The sequence below is a fragment of the Neovison vison genome, chromosome 12, assembly GCF_020171115.1.
Source record: "Neovison vison isolate M4711 chromosome 12, ASM_NN_V1, whole genome shotgun sequence".
NCBI lineage: Eukaryota > Metazoa > Chordata > Mammalia > Carnivora > Mustelidae > Neogale > Neogale vison.
In genome coordinates this window covers 31,551,123-31,575,699 of record NC_058102.1, presented here as the reverse complement: position 1 = coordinate 31,575,699, position 24,577 = coordinate 31,551,123, and the positions used below count along the sequence as shown (strand labels likewise).

General features: G+C 34.3%; 1 protein-coding gene across 11 annotated transcripts in view; it reads right to left on the bottom strand.

Annotated features, from left to right (window-relative positions):
* Positions 1–24,577, bottom strand: part of CEP290 (centrosomal protein 290) — a 98,202-nt gene that overhangs the window by 20,632 nt on the left and 52,993 nt on the right. For all 11 annotated transcript variants that reach the window (XM_044227365.1, XM_044227367.1, XM_044227366.1 and 8 more), the window contains 14 exons: positions 22,328–22,439; positions 21,239–21,694; positions 20,569–20,733; positions 19,300–19,407; positions 18,946–19,080; positions 17,679–17,945; positions 16,929–17,036; positions 16,075–16,274; positions 12,860–13,073; positions 11,593–11,730; positions 9,561–9,782; positions 9,103–9,225; positions 1,947–2,092; positions 1,226–1,381 (listed from right to left, as the gene is read on the bottom strand). In XM_044227365.1, coding sequence (XP_044083300.1) covers positions 1,226–1,381; positions 1,947–2,092; positions 9,103–9,225; positions 9,561–9,782; positions 11,593–11,730; positions 12,860–13,073; positions 16,075–16,274; positions 16,929–17,036; positions 17,679–17,945; positions 18,946–19,080; positions 19,300–19,407; positions 20,569–20,733; positions 21,239–21,694; positions 22,328–22,439 — 2,550 coding nt within the window. The remainder of the gene's footprint in view (positions 1–1,225; positions 1,382–1,946; positions 2,093–9,102; positions 9,226–9,560; positions 9,783–11,592; positions 11,731–12,859; positions 13,074–16,074; positions 16,275–16,928; positions 17,037–17,678; positions 17,946–18,945; positions 19,081–19,299; positions 19,408–20,568; positions 20,734–21,238; positions 21,695–22,327; positions 22,440–24,577) is intronic.

The window sequence follows — 24,577 nt, the reverse complement described above, 5'->3', positions numbered from 1 at the left end:
AAAGAATTCTTCAATCGCTTTTTTCTTCATCATGAAAAATTCTGAGGGATTTAAGAAACAATGACTTAGGAAAAAAAGAAAGGAAATGTAGATGCTCAGGAGTGTTCCCTTAAAGGAGTTCACATTAGATTAACACTGATGCAATCACAGGCATTAATAAAGAAGCACTAATGGTAATTTTTGAAGATTAACAGAAAGGAAAAAAAGTATGATAAATTTAGGAATAGCAAGTATCCTCATATACAAATATGACAAGTAGGCAACCAGACCTTAAAAATGATCATTAAGATGATTCTGAACATCTTATAAGTACTTAGTAGAGAAGTGACAGATTATGTAAAACTAACTGAAGTTCATCTAAGAATAAATGAAACAGATTATTACAGTTTCAGCTGTTGTTAGAAAATGATTTTATTTGGTTTTGCATGACTATGATTATATCAGCATGGAAAGGGAGGACAAAACAAAAAAATTTCAAAGACTCTGCTAAAGAAATGACATGGTGGGGAGAGGGAGAGCTGGTTCTAGGTACAGGGGAGTAAACATATCCAATCTTGCCTTTCTAAAATGCATGGAACAGCTATTTGAGAATTCTGAAAAGTTAGTATTTTACAGATTGGAACAGCATACTAGAATCTGGGTATCAGCAAACAGACAGTAATTTACCTTTCCTTTTCCTCTAGTGTTTCTTGGCCTGAATACAACACTGTTTGAAATCTGAAGATGTATGTTAGTACTGAGGGAGAAAGCCCCAGATTTCCCTCAAAGTACCAAAAAGAGGAGCTCTAGGGAAATGGAAAGTATTAGGGAGATCAAAGAAAGGGAGGAACTAAAAAAAGGGATCTTATACAGTCATTTATGAACTTCTGGGCTCACCACAGAGCAGTGTGTACATGGATCTGATCTTAGGGTAGCAAAGACTCACCCTACAGAAAGCAGTTTGGAACGTGGAGCATGAACCTATCCAGACTGGCTGCCTGCTAAAACAAAAATATCCACATTTTCCATAGAATTTAACCAAGATCCAAAGTTTCACCACACAATATTCAGAAGATTCAAGAATACAATCCAAAATGAGGCAGCATACCAAGAACCAGAAAATCTTAACTCACATGGGAAAAGACAACAGAACCCAAGCCTAAAGTAATACACATTCATTACATCAGTTACTGTGGGTCAGTTTTCATCCTTATAATGGGTACCACATTTGCATGAAACAGCCTACCTCATATATGAAATGTCATTTTCTAAGTCAAGATTTCTTTTTTTCAATTCTTCCAACTCCTTTTCTGACTCCAAAGCTCGCACTCCCATAACTTGATCAACAGTAATGCCAGTTGTTTTTAGTTTCCTCTGCAAGGTAAGTTTCTCTTTGTCAGCTCTGTGGGATTTAATGTAGCATCATGAAAATATTTCACTGTTTTGCATTCAATTTATTAAGCCACAGCTTACTCAATTACAAGACCAACAAAAAAATTAGATTTCTCTGTATTTTCTATGAGCTAACTTATTTCAAAATTGTAGTAAGCCCATTTATAAACTTTTAAAATACTTTTTAAAAAAAGATTTTATTTATTAAAGAGAGAGAGAGAGTGCATACAAGCATGAGGGAGAGGCAGAGGGAGGGAGAGGCAGAGGGAGAGAGAGGCAGACTTCAAGCCAAGCAGGGAGCCGGATGTGGCACTCGATCTCAGAACCCTGGGATCATGACCTGAGCTGAAGGCAGATGCTTAACAAAGTGAGCCACCTAGGTCACCCAAGTTGTTAAAATACTTATAAACACATTTTAAAGAAAATAAAAAGTGAACCATAAACAATAAATGATAATTAAAAGTAGGGAAATTTTCAAGTATGATATCAAGTATGTACTATCAAATATGATAGAACAATGTAACTTCCAAATCAAGATTTCACACAAAATTAATTAGACTTATCTTTAAACTCACTTGGCAAAAAGATCTTTCAAAGTAGTCAACTGCTTTGTTAGAATATAGACTTCTCCCTCTTTTTCCTTCAACTTGTTTCTAATTCCCTCTATTTTGGTTTGCCATTTTTTACCTTCTTCCCACCTAATTAATTCTTCTTTAGCACTCTGTGAATAACAATGGAGAAAATTACTGAATTACAATGGAAAAATACTGTTTTTAATTTCAAGATGTATCAATTACAATTTACTAGAACAATGGTAAACCAATATTTCTTAGAGATTATATAAATACATTCATTTTTCTATGTAACTTCTAGACTCTTTAGACATGCCAAGCTATTAACAAAAATCCCCTTCAGTATAAGGGTTCCGTATTTTATTACTTGACAGATGATATTCTAGGGAACAGTCTGGACTGAGGCCAACAGACTTAGAAGTCTTTAAGATTATTTATTTATTTATTTACTTACTTATTTTATTTTTTAGTGTTCCAAAATTATTGTTTATGCACCACACCCAGTGCTCCATGCAATATTTGCCCTCCATAATACCCACCACCAGGCTCACCCAACCACCAACCCTACTCCCCTCCAAAACCTTCAGTTTGTTTCTCAGAGTCCACAGTCTCTCATGGTTTGTCTCCCCCTCCAATTTCCCCCAACTCACTTCTCCTCTCTATCTCCCAGTATCCTCTGTGTTATTACTTATGGCCCACAAGTAACTGAAACCATATAATTGACTCTCTCGGCTTGACTTATTTCCTCAGCATAATCTCTTTCAGTCCCATCCACGTTGATACAAAAGTTGGGTATTCATCCTTTCTAATGGAGTCATAATACTCCACTGTATATATGGCCCACATCTTCTTTATCCATTCATCTGCCCTGAGTCCAGGGCATCTTGGTTCTTTCCACAGTTTGGCAACTATGGCCATTGCTGCTATGAACACTGAGGTACAGATGCCCCTTCTTTTCAATACATCTGTATCTTTGGAATAAATACCCAGTAGTGCAATTACAGGGTCAGAGGGTAGCTCTATTTTTAATTTCTTAAGGAATCTCCACACTGTTTTCCAAGGTGGCTATACCAACGTGCATTCCCACCAACAGTGTAAGAGGGTCCCCTTTTATCCACATCCTCTCCAACACTTCTTGTTAACTGTCCTGTTAATTTTGGCCATTCTAACTGGCGGAAGGTGGTATCTCAATTAGTTGTTTTTGTTTTGTTTTGTTTTGTTTTGTTTTTTTAAAGACTTTATTTTATTTATTTGAGAGAGAGAGACAGTGAGAGAGAATGAGCGAGGAGAAGGTCAGAGAGCGAAGCAGACTCCCCATGGAGCTGGGAGCCTGATGTGGGACTCGATCCCGGGACTCCAGGATCACGCCCTGAGCCGAAGGCAGTCGTCCAACCAACTGCGCCACCCAGGCGTCCCTCTCAATTAGTTTTGATTTGAATCTCCCTGATGGCTAATGATGATGAACATTTTTTCAGGTGTCTGTTAACCATTTGTATGTCTTCTTTAGAGAAGTGTCTATTCATGCCTTCTGCCCATTTTTTGAAGTGATTATCTGTTCTTTGAGTGTTGAGTTTGAGGAGTTTGTGATAGACCTTGGATATCAGCCCTTTGTCTGTAGTGTCATTTGCAAATATCTTCTCCCATTCCAAGGGTTGCCTCTTTGTTTTGTTGACTGTTTCATTTACTGTGCAGAAGCTTTTCATCTTGATGAAATTCCAAAAGTTCATTTTCGCTTTTGTTTCCTTTGCTTGGAGGCACATGTCTTGAACAAAGTTGCTGTGGCCGATGTCAAAGAGGCTACTGCCTATGTTTTCCTCTAGGATTTTAATAGATTCCTGCCTCACGTTGAGGTCTTTTACCCATTTCCAGTTTATCTTTGTGTATGGTGTAAGAGAATGGTTGAGTTTCATTCTTCTACACATAGCTGTCCAATTTTTCCAGCACCATTTATTGAAGAGACTCTTTTTTTTTTTCCACTGGATATTTTTTCCTTCTTTGTCAAAGATTATTTGACCACAGAGTTGAGGGTCCATATCTGGACTCTCTACTCTGTTCCACTGGTCTATGTGTCTGTTTTTGTGCCAGTACCATGCTGTCTTGGTGATCACAGCTTTGTAGTAAAGCTTAAAATCAGGCCATGTGATGCCCCCAGTTTTGTTTTTCTTTTTCAACATTTCCTTCGCAATTCAGGGTCTCTTTTGGTTCCATATAAATTTTAGGATTGTTTGTTCCAGCTCTCTGAAAAATGCCGGTGAGATTTTGATCAGGATGGCCTGCTTAAGAATGATTGGACCAACCAGGAAATCAAAGAACAACTTAAATAATTCATGGAAACCAATGACGACAAAGATACTTCAGTCCACAACCTATGGGATATGGCAAAGGCAGTCCTAAGGGGGAAATATATAGCCATCCAAGCCTCCCTTAAAAAAATTGAAAAATCCAGAATACATCATCTCTCTTTACACCTTAAAGAACTGGAGAATCAACAACAAATTAAGCCAACCCCACACACAAGAAGGGAAATAATCAAGATTACAGCAGAGATCAATGAGATAGAAACTAGAGATACAGTAGAACACATCAATGAAACTAGAAGCTTATTCTTTGAAAGAATCAATAAGATTGATTAAACCATTGGCCAAACTAATCCAAAAGAAAATAGAGAGGACCCAAATTATTAAAATTATGAATGAAAAGGGAGAGATCATGACTAACACCAAGGAAATAGAAACAATCACCCGAAATTATCATCAACAGTTATATGCTAATAAGTTAAGCAAACTAGATGAAATGGATGCACTCCTGGAAACCTATAAACTTCCAAAACTGAATCAGGAAGAAACTGACAACCTAAATAAACCAATATCTAGTAACAAGATTGAAGCAGTGATCAAAAACCTCCCAAAAAAACAAAAGCCTAGGACCTGATGAATTCCTTGGAGAATTCTACTAAACATTCAAAGAAGAAATAATCCCTATTCTCCTGAAGCTGTTTCAAAAAACAGAAACAGAAGGAAAATTTCCAGACTCTTTCTATGCAGCCAGCATTACCCTGATCCCCAACCTAGGCAAAGACCCCACCAAAAAGGAGAATTTTAGACCAATATCCCTGATGAATATGGGTGCCAAGATCCTCAACAGGATCCTAGCTAACAGGATCCAACAGTACATTAAAAAGATTATCCACCATGACTAGGTGGGATTTATCCATGGGATGCAAGGGTGGTTCAACATTCACAAATCAATCAATGTGATAGAATAAATCAGTAAGAGAAGAGAGAAGAACCACATGGTCCTCTCAATAGATACAGAAAAACCATTTGACAAAATACAGCATCCCTTCCTGATCAAAAATCTTCAAAGTATAGGGATAGAGGGAACATTCCTCAACTTCATAAAATCTATCTATGAAAAACCACTGCGAATATCATTCTCAATGGGGAAAGGTGACAGCCTTCACTTTGAGATCTGGAAAGCGACAAGGATGTCCACTCTTGCCACTGTTGTTCAACACAGCACTAGAAGTCCTAGCAACAGCAATCAGACAACAAAAAGAAATAAAAGGTATTTAAATTGGCGAAGAAGTCTTTAAGATTCTAATAAAGATGATCATGACCAAAGTAAGCTTCTAACAAAGAATGTATATGTACAAAGGATCAACCCAATTTTAACCAAAACAGCAATCTTCTAGCATCACAGTACCTTCAAATCTTCAATCCACATGAATTCTCTTATTGAATATATGTTTATATAGTGCTACTCATCTGCCAAATATTACTCTAGGTACTAGAAGTAGAAACAATGAATAAATCAGAGAAAAAGAATTATAGTCTAGTTTATGATGGTTGGGTGGTTTAGAGAAAGGGAACAAAATATAGACAAAAAGAAAAAAATATTTTGTATTATGTTAGCTGGTGATAAGTGCTTGAAAAAAGAGAGCAGTGAAGAGAACTAGCTAGTGGCATTAACAATGCCATTGGGACATATAAACTTCCAATAGGATACACTTGTATCAGTCTGCATTTGTAGCTCTGAATTTCTACTAATGCTACACTACTTCATTATATTTTCTAATGTAGCATGTCAGAGCATTTTCATGTTGAAATATGAGAAATATAGAAATATCTATTATTTTTATAAATTATTTTTTGTTTCTCCTTTATATTTCATTTATAATGATTATTTTGAAATTACACATGTAAGTAGATTCTATTAACTATAAATTCATGTGGAATAGTACAGAGGATGTCATGAATATTTATTACAAAAGGCAATGCCGGGACTGAAAGAGTTAAAAGACATAGTTTAAAGTCAAATGCCCAACTAAGATAAGTTGCCCTATCAAAACTGTCTTCTGTGACACTGGCCAATTTTTTGCCTTATTTATTTAGTCCAGTTAACAAGTATTCTTTTAAAAAATGCAAAAACTTCAGTGTTTGGTCATTATTAATTTCTTTTTTTCCTGAAATATATACAAGGAAATTTGTGACTTCCAGAAATGTAAGTATTTGTTTGGGCGTAATGGTATATAAGTAAATAATTCTGCAGCATTGTCATGCTTTATAGGGATTGGGCAATTCTATGCTATCTGACATTACCCTCTGAATTAAGACTGAGCAAAACAAGGCTAAAATAACTTAAAAATGAACCACCACAACAATAAAATAACAAAGACAAATGTCACCAAGGATCTGTTCTAGATGGGGGGAGAAGAGAGGATACAGAGAGAACTTCTCTTTTTATATTTTCTGTACCAATAGCCACGCAGGCATGGATTTCAGAATAATGTAATTGCATTTTAAATTTTTCTTTCGTTTAACAAATACCAAGCATCTAATACATGCCAAGTAGTGCTGTAGGTGGTGGGGATACAACAATAAACAGAACAGGCAAAATTCCTGCCATTAAAGCTTATAGTCCAAAAGATGAACACATAGTTAAGTACATCTCTAGTATGTCAGATAATAATAAATGCTATGGAGAAAAGTATAGCAACAAAAGAAACAGGAATGCAAGGCATGGGAGTGAGTTTGGAATCTCATATAGATAGGCTATAAGAAATTGACAGAGAGGGATGCCTGGGTGGCTTAGTTGGTTAAGCTGCTGCCTTTGGCTCAGGTCATGATCCCAGCGTCCTGGGATCAAGTCCCATATCAGGCTCCTTGCTTGGCAGGGAGCCTGCTTCTCCCTCTGCCTCTGCCTGTCACTCTGTCTGCCTGTGCTCGCTCGCTCTCTCTCTCTCTCTGACAAATAAATAAACAAAATCTTAAAAAAAAAAAAAAAGAAATTGTCAGAGAAAAGGGTGTAGAAATTCCAATATGAAAGCATTTTTTGAATATAAAAGCATTCATGAATTCGAAATACCCCATTCAGCAGAATTTGAAATAATGCTCTTACTAGATTCCTGGATACAAATTTGATTAGGGCTGCTCTTTGTGTTCTCTTTTCATAGTAAGTAATAATACTATACAGTGCTATGGACTAGATGGCTTACAAAGGACTTGCACATATTGTTCCATTTCTTTTTGTTTTGTTTTTTTTTTTTTAAGATTTTATTTATTTATTTGACAGACAGAGATCACAAGTAGGCAGAGAGAGAGAGAGAGGAGGAAGCGGACTCCCTGCCGAATAGAGAGCCCCTTGCGGGACTTGATCCCAGGACTCCGAGATCATGACAGCGCCAAAAGCAGAGGCTTAACCCACTGAGCCACCCAGGTGCCCACATATTGTTCCACTGGACTGTCAAAATAATCTTGGGAAACTGGCAATGCAAAATGTATCATTCCATATTTTCAGGAGAAATAAACTGAAACATAGATGAGGAATCCAGGCAAAGCCACAGAATACTGAGATATTCTTTAGGAAATGGCATCCAAGGATTAGACCTATGCCCAAGTGGGGAGGCAGCAATGAAAGCAATCTGGTAGAGTAAGGACATTTTTACCTTGTGATTTTTACCAGCAAAGCTTCTGACAGCAAGTACTGTGTGGTTCAATATACAAACACAAACATTTTAATAAAAATTATAATAACATTGATGAATTTTCATAGGTAAAATGAATTTTGGAATATATTATATTAAGATATTTTAATTCCATTACTAATTTCTATTCAGTGGCATTAAAGACACTTTTCTTTTTTATGTTCATGTTACTGAACATATTTTATAGATATTGACATTTTCTGGGTAAATTTTACAATAAAAATTTCCCTAATCTTAGCTCCTTTGTTGTGATTTACTACAGAGGCAAACATTACTACTAACACCAATATTTCCCAAGTCTCTCACAATATTTCCAATGTTACCAATATAAATCTTCAGCTTATTTGTAATAAATTATATGCATTTTAGCAACCGATAATTCTTGTTAGTAATTTTTATTACAAAATAGTTTGCTAGTTAACCTGTTAGATAATTTTAAGCAACTTTTCTCACATTTCAGAGTCAATTTATGAGTAGTTTGGTTACTGATTACCACAAATATTGAAATTGAAAAAAATTTTATTCCAAATTATTTTGTTTACCCTAAACTAACAGTCCAGTCTATCGAAGGATAAAAAGGGCACATTTGGGTCTAGGTAGCAGACTAAAAACGCCCAACTTTCTTTCCCAAAATAAAAATCACCAATTTATATAAAAAATTAGGTTGGGGAGAAGTTGGATAGGTAAAGTTTGAGGGGATTTTAGAGGTACTATAATGTCAGGAAGAGGACATGGAGACATTCTAGTAACTTCTGAGTAAGAGTTACATTTTAGGAGTCTCCTATAAATTCCTTTAAAAAAATACTTTATTTATTTATTTGATAACAGAGAGAGAGAGATCACAAGTAAGCAGAGAGGCAGGCAGAGGGGGTGGGGGAAGCAGGCTCCCTGCTGAGCAGAAAGCCCCATGTGGGGCTCGATCCCAGGATCCTGAGATCATGACCTGAGCTGAAGGCAGAGGCTTAACCCACTGAGCCACCCAGGAACCCCTGGAGTCTCCTCTAAATTCTTAAAGGCAGAAACTTGTTTTAGACTGCTCTACACTATTTGATAAATTTATAGTATGTATTAGGTCGACAAATTAATATAGTTGATCCTCTGTTCATTAGCTATATACTCGAACTTAGTCTATCGTTACTTTAAACATATTAATCAGTATGTTTCTTCACATACCTTTTCTTTCACAGGCTTTATTTCTGCCTCATCCACCTTTCTTTCCAGTTGGCTTTCTAGCTTTTTAATTTTCTTTTGGAGTTCTTCAATTAAACTTTGTTTATTATCTATTAGATGTTTCCCCTGAAATATAAGATGTATTTTTACATTTTACAAGTAAAAAGCTATCAACAAAATACACAATAAATATTCCAATTACAGAAATTTTCTGAGGCTATAGCAATCTCTTCTAAATGCACTACTGATACAGATCATAGTAGCTACCTCTGATTTTAAAGACAGGCTACTCTAAAATAACAGATATTGACAGAGAGTCACTGAAGGAATCAGCTATATAATCTAAGTGATCTGGAAAGCTAGTTTTAGCAAATATTATAAATAAAATTAAAAAGGTAGAAATAAACCACTACCTATATATTTTAAATCAAAGACATCATCACAATTAAATATAAAATCACCTGTAATCCACTGGTTAGTCTTTTAATTTGCCTTTTCAGCTCATCATTCTCTTGATCAATTGCATCTTTCTCTCTAAGTATTTTATTATAGGCTTTTTGTTTCTTTTGCAGTTCACTGGTTAAGTCATTCAAATTATCAGTTAGTGAGTTTTCTTTGTTTTTACTTGTTTTAAGAGCTTCTCTCAATTTTAAAAGATTTTCATTTAAATCCTCAATTTGTGTCTGCAAGAAAGGTTTAATTCATAAATCTTCATCAAGTACCAACAATAAAACAGAATATATCCATTACTTAATTAAAAGGTTTCAATCTAAGTATTTATTAAATTATTAATAATACTTATGAAAAAGGTTTAATGCTTATTAAATTAAAATTGGTTAAAAATAAAGTTCCAATCTAAATTTTGAAAGTTCACAGCGGGTAGAAAAACCCACCAACTACATCTATTTTTCTAACTTCATTTCAAATGAACTAAGTCTACTTTGAGAAAAACAAAATGTGACAAAATAATCTACAGCAACTCATCTTCCACAAACATCCAGAAACAAAATTTTATCAAATAAGCAAATGTTTTATTATGGCTGAACTAACTTATTAAAGGAACAAGTACATATGAATGTACATGGTGATGTTTTAAATGCTCTGAAGCCTAAAAGTAATATAAAACAAAATCTCTAACTTGTAGTAGTTTTTAACCCTTTTTGTAGAGACAAGACATAAAAGGGTAACTCACTGTATTTGACAGTATATTTAAAGCCACTATATAGGAGTGTCTAGCTGTTCCATATAGTCTGTGATGGAAATACTGGTACTTGGTTGTTTTGTTGCATAAATGACTACAGGTCAAAAGTATTACTAATAACACTAACAAGAAATTAGTACTGCTATAATGCAATTAGAAGAAACACATAAGCTGTCCAGGAGTAGTCAGAAAAGGATTTGAGAAAAAGGACTTCAAGACTGTTAAGAATTTAGAGATGATGTTTCAGGCAAAAAGAAAGGTAATGAAGAAGATACCAATAAAGGGTAATTCCTGTTTATATATTTATTTACTTAATGGATTTTTGGTACCAGCTATGCTCATAAACTTGATAGGTAGAGTGAGAGATTTAAAAAGGCTAAGTAGAGACACCTGGCTGGCTCAGTTGAAAGAGCATGTGACTCTTGATCTCAGAGTCGAGAGCTGGAGCACATGATGGGTGTAGAGATTATTAACTGAACAATAAATGAAAAAAAAAAAAAAAAACCCTAAGCAAAAAACAGTCCCTACACAGTCAATGGTGGTGAAGAGGAGAAACAAATAAATTCAGTAAGTCAAAATTACAAACAAAACATATAAAAAGTGGAATTTTCATTTATTCAGAATGTACTATGTAAAACTGTATAAAGAAATACAAAACTCACTATGAAACACATATGTTTTGTAAAACAATTTTAAATTACCAAAACTAATGATTGCTCGGTAATGAAACAGTAAAGTACATTGCCAAAAAATAATTAAATAACTTCAAAAAAGGCTTCATGAAGCTGTTTTGAGTAATAAAAAAATCAAAAGGCTTAAAAAAAAAAAAAAAGGCTTCAGAGTCAGGCAGCTCTATGGATTACATGTCAAGGACTATATAATCTCCCTAAACTACTGCAGGGAGAAAAAAAGGAAAGCTAATTAACTCATATTATGAACTAGCAAAAATTAGAAAATTCTGACAAAGCAAAAGAAATAAAACAAAGAAATCTACACACTGACCTCACTTATCAACATAGAAACAAAAATCCTAAGTAAAATGTTTCTTAATTCTATTAGGAAGAAGTAATTAATAATGGCCTATCCTTTGCTCATCTCTAAGACAATAATCAGTGTATGGATATTATAAAGGTTCTATTGTTAAAAAAAATGGATATATATATATATATCCACAAATAATTTATTAGAATAAATTCCCTATTCATTATCAAAACTACTATATGTCAAAGAGGCTCCTCTTCCAATAGCAATTATAAGGTATTTTGTTATATTGATGCATGTGTTATGTTCACCTTTAGCTCTTTAGTATGTCGATCAATAATTTGTTGAACATTGAGATTTGCTTCTTTCTGAGAAGTTGCAGAAATAATACGTTCTTCTGCTGCTGCCGTCATTTCTGCCCGGAGTTCCAAAAGTGCTCGACTAAGTGCCTGAAAATTATAACATATATGGTTTTTAAAAAATTAATATTTTATATGCGCAACATGTAATAAAAAAATTTAATATGCTTCATCACTTTTAAAAATTTTCCTAAAATACCATGTGTTTAAGCAAACATAACTCAAAATCTAACTGTCCAAATTCTTCCAAATGAATGTCCTTTAGTAACTGCATTCAGTTCATCCCAAAGTGACAGGGAGAAACTTCAAAATCTTGACAATAATTTTGAGAACACAGCATTAAATCAAGACATTTATATTACAAAAACCAATGTTTTGTTTCACTATCCAATTTAGATATTTATCTAAATTACTCACTTAGTACATACTACTGCATGAAATTAACCAAATTTATACAGACAAGGAAAATTATAGGATTAGAAAAGACTTAAAATTTGTCAATAAATTTCATAAGCTAGCACAGAAAAATAGCATCTTCTAAATCAACTGAGTATATCAAATCTGAGATCAATTTTAAAAACTAATACATCAGATAATCCAATGATCAAATGCTTCTCAAAAAACTATCTCTGTGACCTCCTTCTTTAAACTTTCCTCCTCACTGTCATATGCCCCCCCTACTCCCCAGAATTGTTTGAAATTATTCAATTATTCAAACTGTTCAAAATAGCTTAGTAGCATAAAATCCAGTTAGAAAAGGAGAGAAAAGGACTCTGAAAAACAATCTGAGGGGTTTGAAGTGGCGGGGGGGTGGGAGGTTGGGGTACCAGGTGGTGGGTATTATAGAGGGCACGGCTTGCATGGAGCACTGGGTGTGGTGAAAAAAATAATGAATAATGTTTTTCTGAAAATAAATAAATTGAAAAAAAAAAAAGAAAAGGAGAGAAAATAATGGGATTAAGATTTCCCCTTATTTCCTATCGATAACTCACAAATCAAACTGATAACAAGAAAGTGACTATTTCTGTACTTAAAACCACCACCAAATGGCTATTAAAAAGAAATACCTTGAAAAATTCTGCTTAACAGCCTAAGACAAAGCTCATACTTCTTATTACAACAGAGAGATACATGCTATCATCTTTTACTAGTCTTCTCTAAAAGCAATCTATCAGTACATGTATTTCCTAAATACTGGTAATACTCTGTTGTTACTTACTTTTTGTTGCTTCTCTTTCAAAGCTAACTGGCTCTTTAACCGTTCTACTAGATTTCTCATTGTAGTTGTTGGAGCTCTTGAATTTGCTTCTTTTTGAGCCTGAAGTTCAGATTTTAAACTCTGTGACTCCTTTTGCGAGTGGGCCAGAAGACACCTTAAATCCTCTACTTCTGCCTTCACTTTTTTCACTTCATCTGCATGGTCTTCTTGGAGCCTAATATAAGCAAACATATGTATTTAAGGGAGTGGTTGCTGCAATTAACACTTAGATACAAATTTTATAAAGAACAAATGTTTGGTCCTAAGTATACTTAGGACCTAAGTCTTGACTCAAATCAAAACAAGAACAATTCTTTGTTTCATTTAACTAACTCTTAAACTTAACATAAAATAAACTTTTCCTTTTAGTTTGTCTACTCTTGTTGGCAACGACTGCGTGAAGTAATTTTCTGGTCTAGATAATGAACAAAATTGCACTTTAAATACTGTGTCCTACAAGACGTACCAAAAACTGAAGTTAAAAAATCAAACTGTGAAAATAGAAGGTTTTACTCAAGAAAATACACAGATCTACAATTTCCTAAGACACATTAAAATACACATGTCAATATACACACTGAGAAGAAAAGAATAATTTTAGTTAACATGACACGGTAAGGTAGAAAACGACTCAAGTACTTCACATGGCAAAAATTCATATATATAAGGTCATTTCAAAGGAAGATTACTTTCTGCATCCAGGAATTATATTCAAAAGTACAAGCAATTTCATATACCAAAACATGACAGAAACTTACTACATCAAAAACAACATTTCATGTATATAATTTAATAAAATGGGGAAAATTAGAGTGAAAAGATACAAAATAGGTGCCTGGGTGGCTCAGTCAACCTCTGACTCGCAATTTCAGGTCAGGTCATGAGATCAAGGCCCTACCAGGCTCTGTGCTGGCGTGGAGCCTGCTTAAGTTCCTCTCTCCCCCCTCTACCACACCCTCTCACCCTGTCCTGGCTCGGGTGCAGGCGCATGCTCTCTCTCTCTCACTATATCTCAGAAGAAAACAGTAATACAAGAAAAGAACGAAATACTATTGCTGATTCTCTTTTCTTTTCTTTTTTTTTTTTTAAGATTTTTTAAATTTATTCATTTGACAGACAGAGATCACAAGTAGGCAGAGAGGCAGGCAGAGAAAGAGGAAGGGAAGCAGGCTCCCCACTGAGCAGAGAGCCCGTAGCGGGGCTCTATCCTAGGACCCCGAGATCATGACCTGAGCCGAAGGCAGAGGCTTTAACCCATTGAGCCATCCAGGCACCCCACTTATTTCTCTTCTTTTAGGGAATAATTTCTTAAAAGTGGCAACTTCTTAATAAAGCAAAAGTAGTGTTAATTTTATCAGAGACATATTGGATAAGTAGGTTAAGAATAAAAAGTTCTACTGCGGAACTTCAGAGCTAGAATGGAATTACAAAGTCAAGTAGATCAACTTTCCCATTTTTTTCAGATAAGAAACTGAGGTCCAGAGAGACAGCTGTTTTTGTTTTTGTTTTATTTTTAATTTTTAAAATTTTTAAAATTATTTGTTTTATTGTGTTATGTTAGTCACCATACAGCACATTATTAGTTTTTGATGCAGTGTTCCATGATTCATCGTTTGCATATAAAACCCAGTGCTCCATGCAATCCGTGCCCTCTTTAATACCCATCACCAGGCTCTGTTAGGTAGAAGCCAGACAAGAGCTGTGGAAGGAATGTCCTCAGGCAGAGTCCCCAGTCCCTGAAGGGGAATGACTGAGACATGAGCTGGGACAAGGATGGTAATAAAAATAAACAAAACAAAACAAAAAAGTCTATACATTATAAGCCTGGGAGCTCAAATCCTGATTTTGTGGCTTCCAAATCACGAGCGAATCACGAGTCACTGGTGCAGAACCTGTGCTCTCTTCTCCTACCTCTGTCCCAGGGTAACCCCTAGACTCACTATAATGTATTTGTATTATGGGCACAGCTTCCCCTCCTACACCCCCTTGAGAAGGGCTGCCAAGATGGTTCTGGTACAAACCTCGCAGGGTCAAAAACTCCCCCTCCCAACCTGCGGGAGGATTTTCCCAAATGACTGGAAGCAGCCTCCATTACAGACCGCCCCACTTACGTCATAGCACCTCCAAGCCCAGAGAAACCCAATAATATCCAATTTCAAAACAGCCTAGGGGAACCTGCCCACTCTCCCACTTTCACTTTAATAAACTGCTTTGTGCTTTCTACCTTCCTTCTGGCGGTCTTTATTCAACTACTGATCCCCATGCAAATCTTCTCCTGGGGAATCCCAGGATGGAGACCTCCACTCAAACAATGCAGACACTCTCTCATTCCTAACAGTTCTATAGTGATTACAAAATACATAAATTATAAACCTATTTTAGGTTTAAAATCTATATTCTGATAAGTTGGTTGAGGAATATTTAGAATATCTAATACAGAGAATGAATCTATTGTCACTATAATTAATTAATAAAATAATTTTTTATTCAAGAAATATTTACTGAACCTCTATTATATGCCAGAAACTATTATAGGTGTGTAAACAAAAGTTTTTATATTACTTTACAATTTTTAAATACTCTCACACACAGTATCATTTGGTCTCCATAAAGGAGCCAGGGTAAGTACTGTCATTTCCATTTTATAGATGATGAAATAGATGCTTTAATTAAAGAGGTTAAAAATCATATTCTACGGGCGCCTGGGGGGCTCAGTGGGTTAAGCCGCTGCCTTCGGCTCAGGTCATGATCTCAGGGTCCGAGGATCGAGCCCCGCATCGACTCTCTGCTCAGCAGGAAGCCTGCTTCCTCCTCTCTCTCTGCCTACCTCTCTTCCTGCTTGTGATTTCTCTCTGTCAAACAAATAAATAAAATCTTTTTTAAAAAAAAAAATCAGATCCTAGAACAAGAATCTTGAGTTGGCTTTTGGGTCATACTGACTAGATTCAAAACATGGCTTTTCCATCTCCTCCTAAGGTATGTTACTGAGCATTCCTGTGGCCTACTTCCTATATGAAAAATGGGAAGAATAACCTATGTCATAGTCCTGAGGATAAAAATGAGGTCATATACATAAAGTTTTTAGAACAGTGCACGACACAGCAAATGCTTGCATTTCTCCTCACTATATCATTATTACCATTTGCCTATTTTTATAATATGTTCCTAAAACTTACCGTAACTTGATCTTTTCAAATTCTTTGATTTTTAACTCAGTGATTTCTTTTTGTCTCTCTAAATCTTGAGATACTTTTTTTAGTTTGATCAAAAGTGAGGAGAGAGAATCATCTTGTTCTGCTACTGTCTGTTCCATCTCAGCCAGACGAATAAAATGTTTGCTGGTTGCAACTGGAGTAGGGGATTGTTTTATTAAATCCTAAGAAAAATGAATAAAGTAGCCATGAGCATGTACAACTCAATACCATACTTATACCATAATTTTAATTTGCTTCCTCAGATGATCAAAATATAATATCTAATCTAAAATTTAATGATATTTAGGAGCCAATGAAAACTTGAAGAAGACAGGAAATAGCGATCTTATTCTTTGTATTACTAGCACGGAGCAAAGCACCTCCATGAAGTGAAGGATCAATAAATGTTGATTGCGTTCATGAGTTAAGACTCAGGAATGCCAAGATTTGAATGTTAGGAGGTGAAAGATGGGCCTTTTCGCATATACAGAAGACAAAGACCAAAGGAAGCAAGTATGAACTGAATTCAGAACATGAAAAGCAGTTAGATATTGGTAAACTTACAATGAACACAACTTGAAAAGAAAGACTGACGTCACCTTATGCAAGGTTTTGAGTACATGGCTAAGGAATATAAACATGATTTTGTAGGCAGCAGTGAGCTACTAAAGATGTGGATGTCGGGAGAAAAATGATCAGAGCTGTGTTTTTAGAAGATTATTCCAACAAGAAAGGCAGAATGGCTTCTATTCCAAAAACAAAAACAAAAACATGAAAGCGAAATTTTCGATTATACGGTCTCAAAAATCAATAAAGAGTGGAACAAAGGATCTTACCCAAGCTGTTTGTTTGAATTTACTGAGTGAACTCTCAGACTGTAGTTCTAATTTATGATGAAGAATATGAAGGTCTTCCTCATGTTTCTTAACAATTTCTCTTTGCTCCTGTTTATATCAAATCAAAACTCTTTTTAAATTATGACTTAAATAAATATACATTCTAAAGATTTTACATATTTTATTACCTTTACTCTTTCAAAATCCTTATGAGATAAGGAACAATATCTGCATACACACACACACACACACACACACACACACCCCAGTATGCATTCCCCTAGTACATGTTCAAGTTGATAAATCTAGCCTTAAATGACAATTTATTCTTAATACTAGAATAATATGTATCCATCACCTTTTAACTTGTTTCTAGGAAGTTTTTTAAATATTAGATTTTCCCATCAACATTCTAGCAAACTGACTGCCACTGATTATTGGTGTGATGGATTTCATTCTAACTTACTGCCTCAATCTTTACCTATAAACTCAACTGTTTTTTTTCAAAATCAGAATGGTTGCACCAAGACAGCTATTCCTGGTTTAGTTAGTCCATGAGAGTAAGATAGATATATAGAAACTGCCAGTTTTACTGACAGATCTGTAATCCAATCATGTGAAAGGAAAAATTCTGAATAGAATCATCCGAAAGCAAGAAAGGAACTACCACTTCAGAGCAGAATAGTATTTGGCATTTGACTAAAAAACATGGTAATAAATAAAATAGCACAACATAATATAATAACATACCTCTCTGGCTTTTTCCAGGAGATGTTGATACTTCTTTAACACTTCTTCCTTTTGATTCAACCTTGCTTGCATATTTGCAATGGTCTGCTGAGCAATTTTCAGTGTGTGATGTGACTTTGGCTCTATCTCTCTTCTGCCTAGTTCAGCTATCAGCTTTTCACGTTCTGCAGTGGCCGGCAATCGAAGTCTCAGCTCATTGATTACTTGGTCTCTTGACAAAATATTTTGCTCTGCTAACCGTAGAGCAGATTCTTTTTCTTTTAGTTTCTGCAATGATCAAATCATAGTAAAATTATTAAGGTATATTTTTTCTTTTAAAAATGCTTCTGTCTGAATTTCGGTCAGAGTAATTATAACCAAAAAAAGGAGTTTCACTTTATTTTCCACATTGTACTTATACTGATGATACTATATTGATATTAATAAGGTTATATTTCTTATATATCCATGGGACAGCAGTTATTTGCGCCTACATTTATTTAGAAGATTATCACATGTGTTATAAACTTCACTGTTATGATGAAAATAAAATTTAATTAAGGTACTTTATTTGGCTCTTAGAGCTTTAGAACTAGAAATGCGTGGTGGTACTAGATTTAGAAAGGAAATGTAATAAATCATTCCTTTTATTTTGGCCCTAGAAGAGTAGTCCATAAAAGTCAGCTGAATATAAAAATTGGAACTTCAGTGGGCTAAGTCAATAAATCACCATTATAAAATATGTAGCTTATTAAAATAAAACAGGAAAAATTATTACTCTTCAATAGGATTAAGACAGATATTTTAAATTAAGTAACTCAGTGGCAGTTCACGTAAATGTCAAATTTTACAATTATTGAAAGAAATCTTGGGTTTCTTCAACAGATTAAAAATGGACAATTTCACTTACAAAATTTTTTTAAATGCATTTGTAATTACTTTGTTTAGATGTAAATCATCTTCAGATGAAAATCATAGATGAAAGTCTTAGACGAAAATCATCTTCAGTTTATATTATTTTCTGTAAGTATAATGTAAGTATAATGCTTACTACTACTGATCAGTGTGCCCCAGAGCGAAAAGCAGTGATTAAAAAGGCAGTAAATTCAAATTAGTCATATCTGCTGTTCTTTACTGGCTATTAAAAATATTATAGTACAGTATAGAAGGAGATTGGAATTAGCAACAGATTCATAATTCTATGCTTTACCTCTGTTAGCAAGTATTGAGAAAATTCCACAAACATATCCAGTAATATACAAATAAAAATTCAAATTCTTCTATTTACCTCTTCTAGTGATTTACAAGTTGCCCGTGTTTCTAGGATTATTCGAACATTCTCCTTAATTTTTCTTAAAGCAATCTCAAGTTGATTTGGAAGGGGCAAACTAGGGTCTGGCATTGAGCCTGTAGCTTCTTCAAACTATTAAGAAATAGCATTTTTTGGAAAAAAAAAAAGGCAGTTACATCATTAAGAACAATACTGTTACAACTGTATGACAAGGACATGGTTAAACCCCACTTATATTTGAAATATAAGAAGATAATACCAATTAAAATTCTATCTAACTTCAGAAAGTATTTCATTGGTTAACATTGTAGGTCAGGCTACAGAGTAGCAAACAGAATTAATCATTCATACCTTTTGTGCTGCTTTTAGTATTTCATTTTGTTGATGGTCAAAAATGTCCAGTTGACGTTCCAGCTCAACTTCTCTTTGGTCCCAGGCCATCTGCCTTTCTTCATGAAACTGTACCAGACACACACAGAAACACTCACCAAGCATATAACAGAAGCGTTTATATACACTTTATTTAATCCTCACAACAACCTTTTGGGGTCACTATGTTCTAATTTTATAGAAAAAGAAAGCACAGTCAGAGAGATTTAAGTAGGTAAGTTGCCTAAGGTCACAGAGATAGAAGATGAGAAGTCAGGATTTCAATCTCTCCAAGCACCCATCCATCCATTACATTTAATGACATGTACTATGTGCTAAGCACTTCGAGGTTATGTGAACATAATAGTGAACAAAATCAAGTCCCTTTCTCCATTTCAGCATGAAACTTATATACTAGTGAGGGAGAGACAGTCAATAAATAAATGTGTTAGAGGATGGTAAGTGCTGGAGAAAAAGGAATCCCTACTTAGGGACTCTGGATAGTAATAGGATTTACAATTGTATACTGGGTGGCTAGTGAAGGCCTCACTGATAAGGTAAGATATTTGAGCAAAGACTTGGAAGCAATGAAAGCATAAACAGTACAAGTATCTGAGCTAAGAACACTCCAGGCGGAAGGAACAACATAATTTCTAAGGCAAGCAAGCATGAGCTTGGTAAATTTGTCTGTCTCTAAAGTATATGTGCTTTATTCTACACCATGCTGCCTTCTACACTCCATCAGTGAGAAGCAGTTGAAACTCCTGTGAAAAGTCAAATAACTAATATTAAAACAATAATTAACTTACCAACTAAATTTATGTATTGTTCCTTTTAAGTTTAAAACTACCATTATGGGGCGCCTGGATGGCTCAGTTGGTTAAGTGTCTGCCTTTAGCTCAGGTCATGATCCCTAGGTCCTGGCATAGAGCCCCAAGTCAGGCTTCCTGCTTAGCAGGGAGCCTCCTTCTCCCTCCCCACCCCAAACCCTATGCTCACGCTCTCTCTCGCTTTCTCTCAAATAAATAAATAAATAAATAAATAAATAAAATCTTGAAAAAACAAAAAAAATAAAACTACCATTAAACGTAAGTAAATATCAGTTTTTTGAATGGCTTAGAAAATAAACAGTATTTTATAAGAATAAAAATAGGAGCTACATTCAATTTAAAAAATAATGCAATTGCTCAAGCAATATTCTTGGGTTTAATATCTTAGCATTGGAAGAGCAAAATATATATAAAATGAAACCTTGTTTTGCTGCACAATTTCCTCCTCCAGACTGCTGATGGTATTCTCATATTCAGAAATTATATTATTCAAATATTTTATTTCTTCTTTATCCTTGACTAATTCTCGATTTAGTTTAAGCTCTTGAAGACGAAGTTCTTCTATTTTCATGTGCCAATTGATTACCTAAACATTTACAAATAACAGGTACATTACCTATTTAAATATTTCTCCATTGATCCTAATAATTTTAACTGAAATTAATATATATTCTATAATAAGATAAAAATTATCCTTTGTTGAGGCACAGGTAAAATTCATTTAGAATTTTCATACTCTTCTAAAAAATATGTGTGATCTTAATATAACATTCTTCAAATGTTTCTATATGTTTACAAATAACTAAAATTACTATTTAATTAATACATATCAACTTTTCTAGAGTGTTTAAAGTTCTTCGATAGTATACAATCTAAGCCTTTCTACCAAAACTATTATTTGGAAGAGTCTATTTTATTCTTACAAATAGACATTTAAAAAGCCAAAACTTTTAACTTATAGAATCGATATTAATAACTTATAATTGGAATTTTCGCCATTTAGTAAGCATTTTTCAGATAGCTACACATTAAGAACTTAAAATTACTACGTAACTCTTTTGGAAACACTGAACTGAAAGTCCATGTTTTACCTTTTGGGCTCCCCTGGCATCCTTTAGAGTGCTTATTAACTCTTCCAGGCCCTTTAACTTTAACTCCATTTCCATTGTTTTGTTCTCCATATTTCTCTGCTCTTGTTGAGAATTTTTCATCTCTTGCATTATCTTCAGTTTGTCATTTTGTAATTGAATCATTGTTTTAGAAAATTTTTCCTGTTGTGCCAAGGGTAAAGCTCCACTAAACTGTCGTCGTAGAGACTGAATTGTTTGGCGCAGATGTTTTGCCCGGTTTCTCCCTTCTGAACGGGCGTAATAGAGAGCCTGTTCTTTTTCATCAAGTTTCTGCTCTAAGCGCAAATTACAGGCCTCTGTCTTCTGCAGTTTAGATGTAACTGACTCCAACTTACCAAGAGCAGTAGCCTCACTAATTTGAAGGGAGACGATATGTTGATGCAACTTGGCAATCAGTGCCTTTTCATCAGATTGTGCCTAACATAAAAAAGTATATATTTATAGAGTCAGTTTCAAGTTTTTCTAATGACACTTTTCATGGATTTAAAAACACAGCTTACTAAATAAAATTTTAAGAAGTGTGGTACATGAGATCCTATAAAAATCTAGCCTAGCTTTAATTAAATTTTAATTATCAAAGCTTGTTTAAAAAACCACAGAATCAAGCATATTTTAAATCAAATGGCTTCTAACTTTAAATAACAGTTGGCATTTTACTGATTTTTTTCAATTCCCATAAGTAAATAACAATATTGGTATAACACTAATGTGGAAAATTTTTTTTAATCCTAAAAAATTTATAATGGGAGAATATGTATGTGAAAATCTACATATTAATACAAGAGAAAATATTGTTATCAAAGACTTACCTATTTCTCAGGTCTCAACTTTGATTAGCAACCAGCACAATGTATTTGTAGGTATTTAAATGCTTTTCTACATCATGAATGATATTTTAAATTAAAGAGTTTTTCTAATCAGGTTACAATTAACAAGCATAGGAGCTTCTGTCTGATATATTCTCTGATTAACACTGTAAAATCAGCCAATATCTAATGCGAATTCAAGAAAAAGAAAAAGTCTGTTTAGAAGAGCCAATACTGTACCTACCTGATAGTCTAACAGTTGCATTCTGACAGACTCCACTTCCTTTTCCCTGGACTGTTGCTGTGCATTCAGAATTTCAACTTGTCTTTTGGCAATATCAGAAATCTCTCTCAGTCTAGGACGTGAAAAGATACTTTAGGAACAATTCGATACATTTTCTAAGTAAATACCAGTATTTTATATTTCGAGACTCTTGGAAAAGCCACTAATTTCCAGCATCTTAATATCAAAACTAAAGCAAAATTTCCTCAACTATTTCATGAAATACAATTCCAGGAGAGGTTAACACATGCTCTGTTAAAATATAACTCCATTCCCAACAGCCCTCCCTGTTGAAAATTCATAATACATAGTATTGTATGAAATGTCCTGAGAAGTTTTAAAGTAAATTATCTCAAACTATACATATACATACATATACAGCACTTACTATCCTAGTTTGGCAGAGTTAGAGTGAGGTATTGAGTAGCTTTATTTGACAGAATTGTACAGTTAAGAATATAGAATTTAAAATTCCTGGGTTCCCTAGATAGATTAATATATGTTTTAATTTACAAGCTTATCAGAAATGTGAAAAAGAGGGGCGTACTTGGGTTGCTCAGTTGGTTACATGTCTGCCTTCAACTCAGGTCTTGGGGTCTTGCCCCCCCATCCCCCACCCCTGGTTAGCAGGGACTGTCTGCTTCTCTCTCTGTCCCTTCCTACTGTTTGTGCTCTTGCTCTTTCAAATACAATTAAAAAAAGAAAGAAAGAAGGAAATGTGAAAAAGAGAGATTATATGGTTACTACAATTTAAAAACTGGGGGAAATGTGATAGTAAATAATAAATTTCCTGTAAGACTACTATTGTAAGAGCACAGAGGTAAAGTAAAATACATTTTACTCTAGGCAAGAATAATTTTAGTTCACTGTGAAAGATAAGTCAGGTTTCCTCACATTGATTAGAAAGTCTCACTGACAGTTACATAAGTTTTAAAAATTAAAATATAATAAAATGAATAATTATAAGTTAGTTTATTTCAAAAGGAGAGGTTGATGAGGTAAGAGGAAGAACACAGAATGGAATTTTTCATAGTGAAAGGGGCTGAGAATAACAGATATTCCCACAGGGCTATCAAGGCTCCAAAACATAACTTCATCATGGGCAAGCCATAAAGCCTTTTTTATAAATAATTATTTGTACTTGACAGATCAACTTATGACTCCTATTACCTTTCTACTGAATTGACAAAAATTACCCAGGAGTACACAGTACTCCTTGGCACTCTTGGTACTCTACTTGGCACACAGTATTTATTCCTTATATATATTTTGTGTTCCAAGTGAATAAACGATTTCCACATGTAAAATAAAAATCACAATATTACTTTAGGATTATTAAGCATAATTACACGAGTAATTACATGAGTTAATATATATTTAATACCTAGCACAATACATACTACTCAATAAATGCAAACTAAAGAAAAATCTGAATTTTTCATATCTTTATAGCAATCTTATAGAAAAGTAGACTAAAATCTATTCTATTTCTTATAACTAAAAAATATTTTATTGCAGGGGTGCCTGGGAAGCTCACTGGTTAAATCTTTGACTCTTAATTTCAGCTCAGATCATGATCTTAGGGTCCTAAGACTGAGCCCCACATTGGGCTCCACGCTCAGTGTGGGGTCCCCTTGAGATCTCTGTCCCTCTCTATCTGCCCCCGATCCACTCATACTCTCTCTAAAGAAATATTTTATTAAATAAAATAAATATTAAATAAAATATTAGATAATTAATTTAAAATTAAAAATTAAATAAAATTAAATATTTTACTAAATAAAATTTTAAAATATATTTTACTGCTAAAAAATGCCAACATCATCTGAGCTCTCAGCGAGCCATAATCTTTTTGTTGGTGGAGGGTTTCCCCTTAGTGTTGATGGCTGCTGATTGATCTGGATAGTGGTTGTTTAAAGTCACTGTAGCTGTGGCAATTTCTTAATATATTAATTTTGCTTTTATTTTGTTTATATTTATGTTATTGTGTTTTATTCCACTATAGTTAACATACAGTGTTATCCTAGTTTCAGGTGTACAAACAGTGATTCAACACTTCATACAACACCCAGTGCTCATCACAAGCTCTCTTTAATCCTCATCACTTATTTAACCCCACCCCCACCCCCCCAACTCCCCTCTGGCAACCATCAGTTGCTCTCTATAGTTAAGAGTCTGTTTCTGGATTTGTCTTTCTCTTTTTTCTTCTTT